Here is a 16606-nt window from a genome sequence, read left to right on the forward strand (position 1 = left end):
CATATATACTTATCTAATGTCTAGGTGATATTATTATCCCAAAACATAGATGTTGTTCCTTCACCCACTGTATTTGGTATAAATGCATTCCAACCCTACAACTCTTTCTGATCATTTTATAATGGCCCTCTAGCAGATCCCACCGCAAGCCTTCAGTTAATAAAGTCGCATTATGTCCCTGCTAACGGCCCCCAATTAAATATAGTGGATCCACCTCATGGTTTGCCCATTCAATGAATTTCTGCCATTGACCACAGCCTCTCTTGTGTGAGGGAAAAGTTGGTGATTTAGAGTCTTGGGCCGAAGCTGAACGAGGAAGAAAAGTTTCATTTCCCAAGAAAAGGCTGGTGTCAGGAGACAGGTTCTTTCAGGCAGAAGTCAACTTAATGCTTCAACTTTGAGGAAGTCACGGCATTAAACGCAGAAGTCCATGCGCAGCTTTTCTCATGAGACCGGGGCCCTGCGGGATCTGATTTCTTTCCGCTGGGCCTGTTAAAACCGAGTTGTTCCGCCTGGCCTTCGGCTTGGAGCCAATTTGATTCCCTCCCCCTCTTTCCTTTTTCCTTTCTCCTCCTGTGAAAATCTTAATCTTTTAAATTGTATTTTAATCAACTTGTTTTTATTATTGGTTGTTAGCTGCCCTGGCTGGGGAGGGCGGGGTATAAATAAAAAAATATTATGATTAATATTATTAGTATTATTCTCCAGCTCCATTTGCCAAAAAGCCGTTGCTCCACTTCAGGCAGATGTTCTGCTTTCCAGACATGGTGGTCCAATGTTTTAACTCCATTTCTGCCCCTTCTTCCCTCTGGTTCCTTGACTGAGGTGTGACAGGTGTCACTCACCATTCAGGGCTCTGGACACAGCCCCCACTTCCCTGGCAGAATCCCACTTGGGGGGTTCCTGAGCGAGGGGCCCTTTCCCTCCGCTCCCCTCTCTCTCAGCCCCTCTGGAGGGATTCCCAGTCACAGACCCAGGGGGTCCCGTGATTCTGGGCTTGGGGGGGGGTCTTCTCCTCAAATAGCTCTCCCCCCCCCCAGACTGGAAGGAGACCCCACTTTCACCTGCCTCCCCACAGCTTCTCCCCTTGACCTCCCGCCTGACTCCTCTCCCCAGGCCCTCCTCTTCCTCTGGCCAGAGAGATTCTTCTCCCCACCTTTCCCTCCAAGTTCCCCCCTCAGACCATCCCTCTCCCCCTTTCTCCCTCCCTCAGAAAAGACGCCTTTCATTTTCCCTCCAAAAGTGCTGGCTCCGCCCCCCGCTGGCTTGGGAGCCAATCAGAGCAAGGCTCCAGCAGCCTCCTGGTGGGATTTCTGAGGGACTAAATGCGCTGACTGGCCTGGCTCTGCTGTCCATCACAGGCCCCAACAAGGGGGGCATCTGGCAGCTTCCCGATACCAATATCTATATATCATCTACGTCTGTCAATTACCTATCTATTTTAAACTCTTAGGGTTTAGGCTAATTTAAAATGACTGTGTAGGGGGCCAGAGCTGCATTATTTATTATTATTATTGTTGTTGTTGTTGTTATTTATACCCCGCCCATCTGGCTGGGCTTCCAACTCTTGGTGGCTTCCAACAAAATATTAATTTACAGTAATCTGTCAAACATTAAAAGCTTCCCTAAACAGGGCTCCCTTCAGATGTCTTCTAAAAGTCTGGTAGTTGTTTCCTAGCCACTACCCTTTGCCTGGTTCCCTGTAACTTGGCGTCTCGCACTGAGGGAGCCCCCCAGCAGACTTTTACTTGGAGGAGAGGCCCACGGATATGAATAAAGCAAAGTTATAATGAGGGCCAACCACACACACAAAATCTTAATGGTACAGTGGTACCTCGCAAGACGAATGCCTCGCAAGACGAAAAACACGCAAGACGAAAGAGTTTTCCGTTTTTTGAGTCGTTCCGCAAGACGAAACGTCTTGCGAGTTCTTGCGAGTTTGTTTCCTTTTTCTTAAAGCCGCTAAGCCGTTAATAACCGCTAAGCCGCTAAGCTGTTAATAGCCGCTAAGCCGTTAATAGCCGCTAAGCCGCTAATAGCTGCTAATAGCCGCTAATAGCCGTGCTTCGCAAGATGAAAAAAACCGCAGGACGAAGAGACTCGCGGAACGGATTAATTTCGTCTTGCGAGGCACCACTGTACACTCATTTTGACTCGGTGGAGTGGTGCCATCAATGGGTAATTTAAAATGACTGTGCAGGGTGCCAGAGCCACTCAACAACAACAATAATAATTTATTATTTATACCCCGATCACTGGGGATCTCTCCCGCTCACCTCGCCCTCCTTGCGCAGCGGTGCTGTTGGTCTTCACGAGGACGCCATGCCTGGAGTCCTGCCTCGGGCGCCCGGCAGTCCTGCATTGTGGCTTCTCAGCGTTGGCCTCAGCCTTCTCGGTGGAATGGTCCCATCAGTTCCGGGGGGCCAGGAAGGTGGTGCTGACCTACGACGGAGCCTCACGGGGGTCTCCGTGGCAGAGCTGCTGCTGGACGCCAAGGGCACCAGCGCCTCCCTGCGCCTGCGGAGCCTGGCCATTTGCCACGAGGGCACCTACATCTGCACCGTCTACCTGCCCCACCTGCATGCCCAGCAGGTGCTTGAGTTCAAGGTGGTGGGTTACTGAGTGACCGGGGGTCTCCCTCGCAGGGAGGATGGAGGGGAAGGGGAAAAGGGGGATCAGCTGCCCCCATTGAGCCAGCATCCTTTATTCTCACAGGGTCCAAATGCCGTCAAGGACCTAAGGATCCAGATAGACTGCTCCTGCGCCTGGAGGCTCCAAAAGAAGATAGGGAGAGAGCTTAAACCTTGCAGTGGCCAAATAGCCCTGAGATACCTGCCTTGCAGATGACCCTTAGGTGCCCTTCTATTCTATAGTTCTATGACTATAAGAACCTATGATAGACTACCTCTGTTCCTGGAAGCTCCATGGGAACAGACAAAGAGCCTGAGGCATCCAGTCCAGCCTCCTGTCCTTGCAGCGGCCAAATGCCCGTAGGTAGTGCTTCCTGCCTCCTAAGGGGTTGGGCTGGATGACCCCGGGGGATCCTTCCACCTCTACCATTCAAGCAATCCAGGGAGACTGCCCCTGGACTGGGAGGCTCCATAAGAAGAGCCAGCTGCTGGATCAAGCCCTGTCCTGTCCCTGCAGCGGCTGACCAGATGTCCTTCCCCCAGCCAGGATTTGAACCCAAGATCCACCCTCTCCCCTCCCAGCAGCTGGGAGTCTGAAGTCTTGGCTGCCTGCAGCTCTCCTGGTTGTCAGCGGCTGGTGCTGCGCTCACTCCCTCTCCCCCCTCTACACATGCAGAGCCCCCCCCCAGTGAAGCTGCGCCTATGACGTTCTCAGTGCCCCCCGGCGCCTGTCCCCAGCCGGCCTGCAAGGTCTCCAGCTTCTACCCTCTGGGTGCCTTGGTTAGCTGGAAGCGGAGGAGGTCCGGCGCCCCCCAGGACACCTTCCTGGACATTGGGACTCGGGGCACCGCCAGGCCCCCAACGGCACCTTCAACTTCACCGTCTTCGCCTGCCTGTTGCCCATCCTGACCAAGGACCATGGGGACTCCTATGTCTGCCACATGGGCCACCCCGGGGTGGGTGAGGCGTCAAGGCGGCGGTTGTGCTTCATGTGGCAGGTGGGGGGGCCTCCGTGTGCATGTCTGCGCTTGTGGGTTTATGCAGGGGTCCCCTGGAGGCTGGGCAGCAGGGCCCAGAAGACCAGCTGCGGGTGCGATTCCTGACTCTCCTTTGCTGGAGACTTTGATGTGGAAGTTGGGTGGCCGCCTGTCCTGCAGAGACCGGTGGCTTTTTTGCCAGGAATCATGACAATGGAAATCAAGAAGACAAGCAGGCCATTTATTTATGTTCGCCACAACTGCTGCCAGGATTCTAACTGCACAAAATCGGAAAAGAGAAACCATCGCCTCAAAACTCAAATGGCAAACCAAATTGCAAGAATACATACAGTTAGCAAGGATAACCGGAGCAGTAAGAGGAAATACGATACAAGATGTTAATAAAGAATGGACAGTAATCAAAGAATACCTTAAAGTTAACTGTGATAACAAAAGCTTTATGGCAGATATCAAATGAGTTTTCTAATATAAGGAAATATTGGAGAAAACTAGAACCAAAAAGGAGAATGTGAGATGAGGGGGGGAGGGAGATTTAGGAAACTGTAAAAAAAATAGTTCAAAATAGTACAATGAGTATAGGCGGAAGGCTTTTCTTTATTGTAAATAACATCATTTCCTATTCGTTTTCTACTTCTTTTTTCTCTTTTCTTTTTTTCCTTTCATTCATACTTTTTGTATATTCATAATGTGTAATGTTTGAATGTAATGTTTTATATTGTATGTATTTTTAAGATTTCTGTATAATAAAGGTTTTAAAATTATATAAAACAGGAAGAGGACTGTTGGAGGGGGGAGGGACCTGCAAGGAACGCAGGGAAGGAAGGATCTCTCAGGGTGGGAGATGGGGAAAAGGGGGGTTCACCCAGGGGAGTGCTGGGGGAGCCTGCCTTCCTATGGGTTAATAAATGATATGCTATATATGATACAAATGTGACAAAGGGTATTTTTAGTTATTCTGCCCCCTTCTCTTTTTTATACACTTGTGTTTTGTAAGGGTTGTTTAATAATTTTTCCTTTTGTCTTTTTCCTTTTTGGTTTTCCCTCTGTATGAATTATTTGATGGGTTGTGAGATTGTCGCTTCGACTGAACCTCTTTCCACACTCATGACATTGAAAAGCTTTCTCCCCTGTATGAATTGTGTGATGGGAAGAGAGCTTAGACCCGTCCCTGAAGCTCTTCCCACATTCGAAGCACTGATAGTGTTTCTCCCCTGTATGAACTTTTTGATGGGAAGTGAGACTGTGCCTGAGACTGAAGCTCTTTCCACATTCCAAGCACTGATATGGTTTCTCCTTTGTATGAATTCTTTGATGCGAAGAGAGATTGGAGCTCTGACTGAAGCTCTTTCCACATTCGAAGCACTGATAGGGTTTCTCCCCTATATGAACTCTTTGATGGGAAGTGAGACTGTGCCTGAGACTGAAGCTCTTTCCACATTCCAAGCACTGATATGGTTTCTCCTTTGTATGAATTCTTTGATGCGAAGAGAGATTGGAGCTCTGACTGAAGCTCTTTCCACATTCGAAGCACTGATAGGGTTTCTCCCCTATATGAACTCTTTGATGGGAAGTGAGACTGTGCATGAGACTGAAGCTCTTTCCACATTCCAGGCATTGATATGGTTTCTCCTTTGTATGAAATCTTTGATGGGAAATGAGATGATCCTTCCGGCTGAAGCTCTTTCCACATTCCAAGCACTGATAGGGTTTCTCCCCTGTATGAATTCTTTGATGGGAAGTGAGATGTGCCCTTTTACTTAAGCTCTTTCCACATTCCAAGCAGTGATATGGTTTCTGCCCTGTATGAATTCTTTGATGGGAAGTGAGACTGGAACTGTGACGAAAGCTCTTTCCACATTCATGGCATTGAAAAGGTTTCTCCCCTGTATGAATTCTTTGATGTGAAGTGAGGTTGTGACTGAGACTGAAGCTTTTCCCACATTCCAGGCACTGAAAGGGTTTCTCCCCTGTATGAATTCTTTGATGGGAAGTGAGATCACCTCTCTGACGAAAGCTCTTCCCACATTCCAAGCACTGATATGGTTTCTGCCCTGTATGAATTCTTTGATGGGAAGTGAGACTGGAACTCTGACAAAAGCTCTTTCCACACTCGTGGCACTGAAAAGGTTTCTCCCCTGTATGAATTCTTTGATGGGAAGTGAGGCTATCCTTCTGATTGAACCTCATCCCACATTCCAAGCACTGATAGGGTTTCTTCCCAGTATGAATTCTTTGATGGGAAGTGAGACTGGAACTGTGACAAAAGCTCTTTTCACACTCATGGCATTGAAAAGGTTTCTCCCCTGTATGAATTCTAAGATGGGAAGTGAGGTTGTGACTGAGACTGAAGCTCTTTCCACATTCGAAGCACTGATAGGGTTTCTCCCCTGTATGAATTCTTTGATGGGAAGTGAGGTGATCCTTCTGAGTGAAACTCTTTCCACATTCTCTGCACTGATACAATTTCTCCCTACTCTGTGGTCTTTTGTGTGAAGTGAAGCTATCCCTCCTAACGAAGCTCTTTCTTTGATGGGAGGTGGACTGGGAGCTCTGACGGATGTTCTCTCCACACTCTGAATATTTATATGACTTCTCTGCTATGTGGATTCTGTTCTGGTCCCCCTTGTTCTTCCCTTCCAATTCTTCACCATCTGCAATGAAAAGAGAAGCTATTTAGACCGTCAGGAAGAAATGGAGCTCCAGATTATTGAACAATGTTAATGAATGCTTGTGATAGAGGAAGAACTGAAGAAACTTAGATGTAAGGCTTTACTATAGTTTTCACTGCCTTTGTTGGCTGGTATTAACTGACATTCTTAAGGAAACCTCTCCATTCTTAAGGTAATCAGCTCTGAGTGCTCACTCGAAGGACAAATCCTGAAGCAGAGACTCAACAACAATTAACTGACTTATTGCTTGGTTTTTACAGTAGTACCTCAGGTTACATACGCTTCAGGTTACATATGGTTCAGGTTACAGACTCTGCTAACTCATAAATAGTACGTCAGGTTAAGAACTTTGCTTCAGGATGAGAACAGAACTCGTGCTCTGGCGGCCCGGCAGCAGCAGGAGGCCCCATTAGCTGAAGTGGTACCTCAGGTTAAGAACAGTTTCAGGTTAAGAACGGACCTCCGGAATGAATCAAGTACTTAACCCGAGCTACCACTGTATCTGGGATAGATTTTGTTTGGCTCAATCGTGTAATCCACTCCATCTCCGAAGTCAGTCAGCTCTTTGGTCAACCAAATACAGGCAGAAGCAAAAGCAAAAATTAAAACAACAAACCTGACAGAAGTTACATCAACTTCCCTAAAAACTCTGAAGCCGACATTTAAGAAGGCCTTAGCAGTTCAGACAAGCCTGGTCATTGTTTAAAAAGGCATGAATAGACAAAGAACATTCACAGAGAAGACTATTGATATCCCTCCATTCAGGGATCATGGTGGGGATGTTAGAATCCCAGATGCTATTGGTCTCCATCCATATGTGGGATGAATGAATGAATGAATGAATTTATTAATACGGTCACAGACCAGCGTCTGCTGGGACACAGATAGCAGTATCTGTGTCCTGATTGGGCTTTTTAATGAAATGATGAAAGAATGCCAAATGCATATAAATAAAGAATTAAGACCAATCAGGAACTCTTTTATGGAATGCGTGGGATTGCTAGTAAGCCTGACAGAGCTTATCAGGAGGGGAGCAATCTCACACACCCCTGCTCCAGCGGCCGAAATTCCAACAGAGCCCAGTATCTCAGAGAAGGTCCCAAAGAGAGCCACTCCCATGTCTACCAACAGTCGAGTCACACACTCCTCACCCAAAAAGAAGCATCGCCACCAAGGAATACACCTACTTCATAAGAAGAAGTCAAAAAACATAAAAGTGGGAAGGCGGACTAAGAGTTATACACGAACTAAGAAATTGAATTTTTCTAAGTTATTCAAGCTCCTGGAGAATCCCACAATAAAGGAATCAAATATAAATAATACTAAACCCGTGACCCCAAAACAGAGCATTACCCAGCAACCTAAAGTGATAAGCATATCACAACCCCCTAATCCTCAATTAACGAAAGATCGGAATGAAAAATTAGATAAAGACTGGCAAACACCCTCTACGGTGGAGACTATCGCCCCCATTCGCAATAAGATAATTCGGAACAATCAAACGCTGATCCTTAACAGAAGCAGACTGGTTATTTGCCCTACGTACAACCGTGCAGAATTACACATGTGGGATGTAATCCACTGGGAGCAGTCAAGTACAGCATTCCTTGTTTTGCTAGAGTGGACATGCAAGGGAATGTTTGGTTCAGCCAGTCGAAACTTCCTGTTCCTCCTGGCCTGGATCATCCTTCCTTGCATGTGACTAGTGGGTGGGAGTGACCTTTCCAGACCTGGTCAAAGGCCAAGTCACCCTGCTGCCTTTCTCTTTCCTCCCCTTTTTGTCCTGCCTGCTTCCTGCCTCCCCTGGACTGGACTGCTGGCTGCCATAGCAGTCCCTCCGGTCATCTCCCATATGGGGTAAACCTGTTTGTATGTAACTTTAAGCCTTAAGCCTGCCTTCAGGGATCACACTGTGCTCAGCCTGATCTTAAGTAAAACTGCTTTTCGTTACATATGAATAAGACTGTGGTGTCTTTATTCTTTTAGGAGGGATTCAAAAGGGTCTTCCCAGGAATATTAGAACATATCTCAATCTAGACAAGCCAGATTGAATTGCTAGTTGTCTTAAGAAACTCACACGAATTTGGAACTAGTTTTCTCCTGTGTAAAGGGGAATGCACTCTGCTAAGTGAAGAAACCTGCTAGCGCAAGTTAGGAAGGATGTTAATAAACAATATATTCTCTCTTGCCTCCCTGAACATTCACACACCAAATAATGGAGGTTCATCACATAGAGGTATGTATGGAATCTCAAAATTGATCTTATGATCCAACGGGGAGTTTTACCAAGGGGGTCCATGATCCCACGATTCTCCTCCTTGACTTCCTTATGCAGAGCTCTCTGGTCAAGATCCTGCAACGCCCATGCCTCATCTATGAAACAAACAGCAACATCTTCACCTGCACATTCCCCATCAGCAGTTACCTCAGTCTGGTCAGTCTAAATTTAAATTTATACGTAAATCACTTTCTTCACTTTGAACCCCCCTCCCATGTTCACGAGGAGACCAACTCTGTATTGTTTCATTGGTAACACAAGAGGAAAAATGACTATGACTCACACTTAATCTAAGCACAACGGCCACATGAGCTCCTGACTAGGCATTTGGCTATGTGATGTTGAATGTTCTCTGTTCTCTCCTGTTTTCCCCTTTTTTGTTTCAGTTTAAACCAATTCATGAACCCAGTAATGATGAGCCATATGTTATAGATCAGTGGTCAGCAAACTTTCAGCAGGTGGTTGGTCCACTGTCCCTCAGACCTTGTGGGGGGGCGGGACTATATTTTGGGGGGGGGGGAGTGAATGAATTCCTACACCCCACAAATAACCCAGAGATGCATTTTAAATAAAAGGACACATTCTACTCATGTAAAAACACGCTAATTCCTGGACCGTCCGCGGGCCGGATTGAGAAGGCGATTGGGGCGGATCCAGCCCCCAGGCCTTAGGTTGCCTACCCATGTTATCGATATTCCTGCAAATGTACTCTGCTATTTTGAGATGTACAAATGACATGAGAAGACTCAGTCGACATATTTGTATCATTTATTAGTCCTATGATCCTTGTTCTTAAAAGCAAATAAAAGTTATACAAAAAGGCAACACACGGAGACCTCATCTGCGTTCAATCTGCAAAGCGGGATCAGGTTACTTTAAAGAGTCGTGGCTTCTAGTGCTGCGCGATGGATCGGTAAGTTGTCTGACATTGGTAGGGCATTCAGATCACAGCACTGGTTTTAGACATTGTGAGCTGCCAATATATCGCGGTGGCCAGGGAGCTGTGATGTATTCCTAGCTCAAATTGCCTGCAGATGACAAAGGCGCAGGCAGGCAGGCAGGCAGGCAGGCAGGTGGGTGGGTGGAGGAGCCCGGAAAGGTGCTCTCCTTCTCCATCTCTATCCGCCTGCCTGTCTCCCCCCACCCCCAAACTGAGGAAGCCCCAATTCCTCTCTGGCTCCATCCATCCAGGTCCCCATCTCCCCTCCCCTGGGACTCACCAGATCTCTCGGAGGTCCCTGGGAGGGAACGCTCAGAGGTTGAGAGGAGGGATGCAGGAGACAACCTGACCAGGTCAACCGTCCATCTTCCCCCTTCCATCCTCGCTAGCTTTGCAGGATCCGTCTCTTTCATCCTTCCTGAGGAGTCGAGGAGCCAAAAGAAGCTTCAGGGTCCTGGAAGAGAGGAAAAAGTCCCTGCAGGGATTTTCATACAACTTAATTCCCCACTTAAAGGAAATCGGCAGAATAACAAAGCTGGGAAATGGCTGGCATGTAAACTGTGTAATAGATCAGTTCTTATATACGTTATGTCTAAATAGAAGCTGTTTGTGTTCCACAAATAAATCCCATGTACCTCATGTAAATATGTACTGCAAGTAAAGGAGTTTTCTAACAAAGAAGGCTTTAAATTTGCTTTACAGTCAATTGCTACATGTGCAACTTCACGAGTAATCTATGTGATTAAGTGTCCTTGTGGGTTACTATATGTAGGTCACACCATTAGTAGGTCTAAGCCCATCAAAGTTAGAATATCAGAACACCGTTCCAGAATCAGAAACAGTGTTGTTGACGTGTCTTTAGTGCAACATTTTATTCAAGCGTCACATTCAGATGAATATTTAACTTTCTTTGTGATCTGGGCATATCAAAGACCTGTAGAACAAGCCAAAAAGATTCTTATGCAGAAAGAAACAAGATTTATTTTCCTACTCGATTCTTTGCATCTCTCAGGTTTAAATACAGAAATAGAATACAGTTGTTTTCTATGAGCTATTCTTAATATCTTGATTCACCAGTAATAACCTTAAAAATCTACGTTGAATATGGTGGTTTCAAGGGGGTCACTTTAAGAGAAAAAAAAACTTTGCTGTAGATTGCTGCCACCTGTAACAGGAAACAGCAGCTGTATACAACAACTATACTTTGCAAAGGCAGATGTGGAACATTACAAAGAAAAGTTCATCTTTTGCAAGTGCTGCTCCTTAAAGTTGTTGCATTTGATATTTGTATTCGCAAAGACATACGTGGAACACAAAAAGGTTCTATTTGGACATTATGTTTTAAAAAACTCAATCATTTGTAAATACGTGGAACATTACGTATATTGGACATTACGTATATAAGAACTGATCTATTTGTATTTCCTGTTCTAAATGTTGGTCTTTAATTGCTTCATCTCCAGGCTTGATTATTGTAACTCGCTCTACGCGGGGCTGCCCTTGAAGCTGACTCAGAAACTCCAGCGGGTGCAGAATGCTGCGGTGAGACTCCTTACGGGGTCCTTGCCTCGGGATCACATTCACCCAGTGCTTTTCCAACTGCACTGGCTCCCGGTGGAGTACAGGGTCAGGTTTAAGGTGCTGGTTTTGACCTTTAAAGCCCTATACGGCCTAGGACCCACGTACCTACGGGACCGCCTCTCCTGGTATGTCCCACGGAGGACATTAAGGTCCACAAATAACCACACTTTGGAGGTCCCAAGTACGCAAGGTGGTTAGATTGGTCTCAACTAGGGCCAGGGCAGTTTCAGTGCTGGCCCTGACTTGGTGGGATGCTCTGTCACAAGAGACTAGGGCCCTATGGGACTTGACATCTTTCCGCAGGGCCTGCAAGACAGAGCTGTTCCGCCTGGCCTTTGGTTTGGACCCAGTCTGACCCTTATGTTTCCCTCCCCTTATGGTTTTGATCTATGGGCTACTTTTAAAATGAGGATGCATTTTAAATTGCATTTTAACCTGTATTTTAAATTGTTTTTCCCCCCTATTATGATTTTACTGTAATTTTACTGGTGTTAGCCGCCCTGAGCCCGGGGAGGGTGGGGTATAAATAAATAAATAAATTTTATATTTATTTTATATAAATAAAATTTATTATTATTATTATTCTACTCAATTAGATAATGTGAAAAGAGTTATGTTTATATGATGTATAAAGAATTCATATAGTTAAACACAGCCAGTTACGTTGTGGTCATCTGTTGCCAGCCTGACAAGTTAAGATTTATATTCAATTATTTGTGTGTGGCATATATATATTTTTTATCACAAATAGCTATCAGGGTCAGGATCCTCTGTTTCCTGTCTTGGAGATCTCCTCCTCCCCCATTCATTTAGTTTCATTTCATTTTCACTTTTAATTTGTATACTGCTTTTATATGTTACTATGCACAAGGCAGTTTACAAGCTGAAGAAACAGCAAAATAGCCAGCAAAGATCACACCCCTAATAACAATCTGATCCAATACCAAAAAGTTAATAAAACCATAACTTTAAAATAAACAACTTATATAAAATAAAGCAATATTCAATAATCCATTAGAATATAACAGCAAACTGTATAATTAAGTATCAGAAGATATTAAACAGTTTACGCTTAACCACTACAATAAAGAATTACTAAACTATAATCATTAAAAATAAGATCAAATACACTAGAGCCCTGCCTCCTATTCCTGTGAATGACATTTGTTGTAACTCTTTTTAATATGGCATTTTAAAATGGTTATAACCCGCCCTGGGTAATAAATGTAGGAATAAGAGTAATAACCACAACCAGAACAACCTGAACATCTATAACATTAAGCCTCAAGGGTGGAAAAACATAAAGCCTCAAGAAACACACAAAGCTTTGTTGTTGTTGTTGTTGTTTTGGCACAACTAACAACACACACATTACAGCGTCTTAAGGAAAAAACAGCCTTCAGAAAACTCACCCATTGCATCTCTATTTGGCTCAATCTGGTTGCTCTAAATTTAAATTGAAACAGAATTTATTACCTTGGCTTTGAACACCCCTTGAAAGTTCATCAAATAGACCAAGACTTTATAGGGCTTCATTGGTAACGGAAGAGGGGAAAGGACTCACACCTACAGGAAGCAGAACCACAAGGGCAGTGTTTGGCTCTGGGATGCTGTCTGTTAACAAATTCTACCATGTTTCCCCCTTTTCTGTTTCAACCAATTAATTAACCAGGAATTGCTACACTGACGGCTAATAGGTTGTAAATATTCCTGGAAATTTATTCTGCTCTTTTTTGTGATATACAAATGACATGAGAAAAGACTGTCCATTTATTTGTCTCCTTGTTATTCCCATGATCCTTATCTATAAAGCCCCATAAAATTGATTCAAAAAAAGGAAAGGAATAAACCCAGGCTCCACCTGCGCTGCATCTGCCAAGCAGGATCAGGCCACCTGCAGAGCCCTGGAAGAAAGCACACCAAGAACTCAGGCCAATATAAGTTTCAATAGTAGGAGTGGTCCCTACTCACAAATCAATAGTTAATTGTAACCAAAACTAATCCATTCAAAAGTATGTATTCTGACAAGGATTACAAACTCAAACAGAGATTACAAACTCAAACTCATAAGGATGTTACAGAAATAAAAGCCCCCCCCATCTTTAAAGTTGTTAAATGTTACAAGTATTATGCCTGAATGTATCCTTTCAACTTGACAGCTCAGGGAAGTTACCTAGCTTTAAAAATCATATACTGATTGTTGGCCAAGGAAAGCCTAACCCCATCACCAGACTTGCCAAAGATTCCAGACATGAAAAGGATTTTTATTGTACTTTGGGTGGTGAGACTTCAGGTATCCTTATTAGCCTATGCCCATCTTAGACCTGGGTCTTGCCCTGTCATGTCTGCTTATGCTAATTTGTACCAAGGACTTGTCTGGACATTTCTGCCAAGGTTAAACTAGTGTAACCCCTGTCTACCCCTCCCCTTTTGTGACATGTCAGGGATGTAAAGATGATGTATTGATGATGCTGTGTGAACTGTATTCTGGAATATGGTGGGAAGATTTAAAAGTCAATATCACCCCTGCTCTGGGTTCACTTGCTGCTGTTGAACCTGCTGCGCAACAATAAAGAACCTAAGTCTACTGACTGCTGTTTTGCTCCAAATTGCTTGGCTGGAATTTCCTTCTTGTACTGACTGCAGGGACCCTGGGGGACTGGTACCCCGGCGAGCTGGGCTGCTGAGTAGTCTCTCAAGCCAGAAATTTCTTTAATGTACAACTTCCCTGGGGAGAGCATCCCACAGACACAAACCAGCAGTCATCCAGATGGGCAGGGTATAAATATACAAGATAAATATACCATCTTGTATAAATATACAAGATGGGTGACACCTGGCTTGAGAGCAGTACATGTGAAAAGGATCTAGGAGTCTTGGTTGACCACAAACTTGACATGAGCCAACAGTGTGACGCGGCAGCTAAAAAAGCCAATGCAATTCTGGGCTGCATCAATAGGAGTATAGCATCTAGATCAAGGGAAGTAATAGTGCCACTGTATTCTGCTCTGGTCAGACCTCACCTGGAGTACTGTGTCCCAGTTCTGGGCACCACAGTTCAAGAAGGACACTGACAAACTGGAACGGGTCCAGAGGAGGGCAACCAAAATGGTCAAAGGCCTGGAAACGATGCCTTATGAGGAACGGCTAAGGGAGCTGGGCATGTTTAGCCTGGAGAAGAGGAGGTTAAGGGGTGATATGATAGCCATGTTCAAATATATAAAAGGATGTCACATAGAGGAGGGAGAAAGGTTGTTTTCTGCTGCTCCAGAGAAGCGGACACGGAGCAATGGTTCCAAACTACAAGAAAGAAGATTCCACCTAAACATTAGGAAGAACTTCCTGACAGTAAGAGCTGTTTGACAGTGGAATTTGCTGCCAAGGAGTGTGGTGGAGTCTCCTTCTTTGGAGGTCTTTAAGCAGAGGCTTGACAACCATATGTCAGGAGTGCTCTGATGGTGTTTCCTGCTTGGCAGGGGGTTGGACTCGATGGCCCTTGTGGTCTCTTCCAACTCTATGATTCTATGATTCTATGAAATATTATTATTATTAATAATAATAATAATAATAATAATAATAATAATAATAATAATATGTTGGAGTGCAAGCTGCCACATAAATCTCAAACACAGAGAGTAACCCTTTGTTTGGGCTTCTTCTTCACTAGCCACTCAAGTCAAACTCTTGTAGCAACAATAAAGACCAGGGTTACGAGCTGCTTTTTGCTTCTACTGTATATGCTTGGCTGCAGACTTTGGTATTTCCTGACTGATCAGCACACAGAATTGCATCCCAGAGCAGCTGGGGAGAACTGTAGGTGGTGTACCAAAAGCTTACTTTGCCAAAGTAAAGAGAAAGGGGAGGTGCTTCCCCGGTTGGATTTCTGCCTGTTTGTTCAGAGGCAGGCAGTCTCTTGCAGGCAAAGGGGTCTTAGGCGCCCCATAGGGTGGCTTTGCTTCTCCCAAGTCCCCTTCTCCTCAGCCACAGAGTCCTAGAATGGTAGAACTGGTAGAAAGCTAATCTCCCTTTGCGCTCTTCCTCAAGTGGAGCACACTTTCTCTAATGGGGTTGATGGTGTGAAACCAGGGCCTGGATGTCCAAACTGGCTCAGTCTGGGTGCCTAGGGCAGGTCCTGGGGTTGCCTGTTGCCTATCTGCAGATTAGTTACGTTGCAGAAGGCATGCTGGGGAGACCACGCAAAAATAACTTTTGCTAGGTTTTAATAACAAAAGCTCCCTTTATACTAAATTACAATATATTAATAAGCGTGACCCATCCACCAGGGTACTGAGAGAGCTACATGGTGCTCTTTAATATACCACACACAACAGCTTAATTACCACAACTTAACAGCACCTGCTATACTGCTTCACAGCTGTAAAACTAGGTCACGTTATTTGCTCTGGCCTTTAAAGAAATACACATCTTGTGGAGCAATAATGAACCTTCAGATTTAAAGAGACCATTCAACACTGCCCACTCACCCTTGACCTTTCTGTGCTCCCTCTTCTGGGGCTCAGATGGGTGGCCTCATTGTGCAGGAGAGGAAAAGAGGGGGCACTGGTGTGTGGAAGAGAGGGGAGAGGGCAGCAATTGCACACACACAGCTCAGTAAATAAGAACTGCTGTATTACAAATATAGGGGGTGGGTGGGGAGACCTGGTTTTCTAGTAGCAGGGGTCTTTGTAGACCATAAGCTGAACATGCGTCAACAGTCCAATGCAGCAGCAGAGAAAGTGAATGCTGTGTCCAGTTCTGGGCACTGCAAGATGAATATTGACCAACTGGAAAATGTCCAGAGGAGGGCCACCAAGATGCTCAAGGGTTTGGTAACCAAGCATCTTGAGGAATGGTTGAGGGATCTGGGTATGGTTAGCCTGGAGAAGAGGAGACCAAGAGCAGATATAAGAGCCATCTTTTGAAATATCTAAAGCAGGCATAGGCAAACTTGGCCCTCCAGATGTTTTGGGACTACAGCTCCCATGATCCCTAGCTAACAGGACCAGTGGTCAAGAATGATAGGAATTGTAGTCCCAAAACATCTGGAGGGCCGAGTTTGCCCATGCCTGATCTAAAGGGACCACCTGTAAAAGAATCAGTACATCTCCCAGTTGGAGAACTGGCCCCCAACTAAGAAAGTGAACTTCAATAGGGACCAATGTCAGGTTCTGCACTTAGGCAGGAAGAACCAGATGTACAAATATCAGATGGGGAACATCTGGATTGCCAGTGGCATATGGGAAAAGGGTCAAGGGGTCCTAGCAGACTATTAGCTTAACCTGAGTCAACACTAAATACAACAGCATGAAGCAAGTCTGTGTGGGGCAAGAAGCACAAAGAGGCCGTTGGTCCCTCTTAACGGAACACCCTGGAGGGGCTGGTTCCAGAGCAGAACACACAAGCCCCGCCCACCAGATCCCAAACATTCTACGGATCCAATTAGGCCTCGGTGATTTTGATACATTCAACACTTGGCCAATGACTTCTACCTTGCAGATATGGATTCGTAG

General features: G+C 45.2%; 1 protein-coding gene across 1 annotated transcript in view; it reads right to left on the minus strand.

Moving 5' to 3' along the window:
• Window positions 1-4730: 4730 nt before the first annotated feature.
• The window catches only part of LOC309352935 (uncharacterized protein), a gene marked incomplete at its 3' end in the record, with an annotated part of 39439 nt that continues 27563 nt past the window's right edge, over window positions 4731-16606 (minus strand). Inside the window, exons 6-7 of the mRNA XM_081881761.1 lie at window positions 4875-6279; window positions 4731-4755 (exon numbers count right to left, since the gene is read on the minus strand). Coding sequence (XP_081737887.1) covers window positions 4731-4755; window positions 4875-6279 — 1430 coding nt within the window. The remainder of the gene's footprint in view (window positions 4756-4874; window positions 6280-16606) is intronic.

The sequence above is a fragment of the Podarcis erhardii genome, assembly GCF_964252035.2.
Source record: "Podarcis erhardii genome assembly, chromosome: 12".
Lineage (NCBI taxonomy): Eukaryota > Metazoa > Chordata > Lepidosauria > Squamata > Lacertidae > Podarcis > Podarcis erhardii.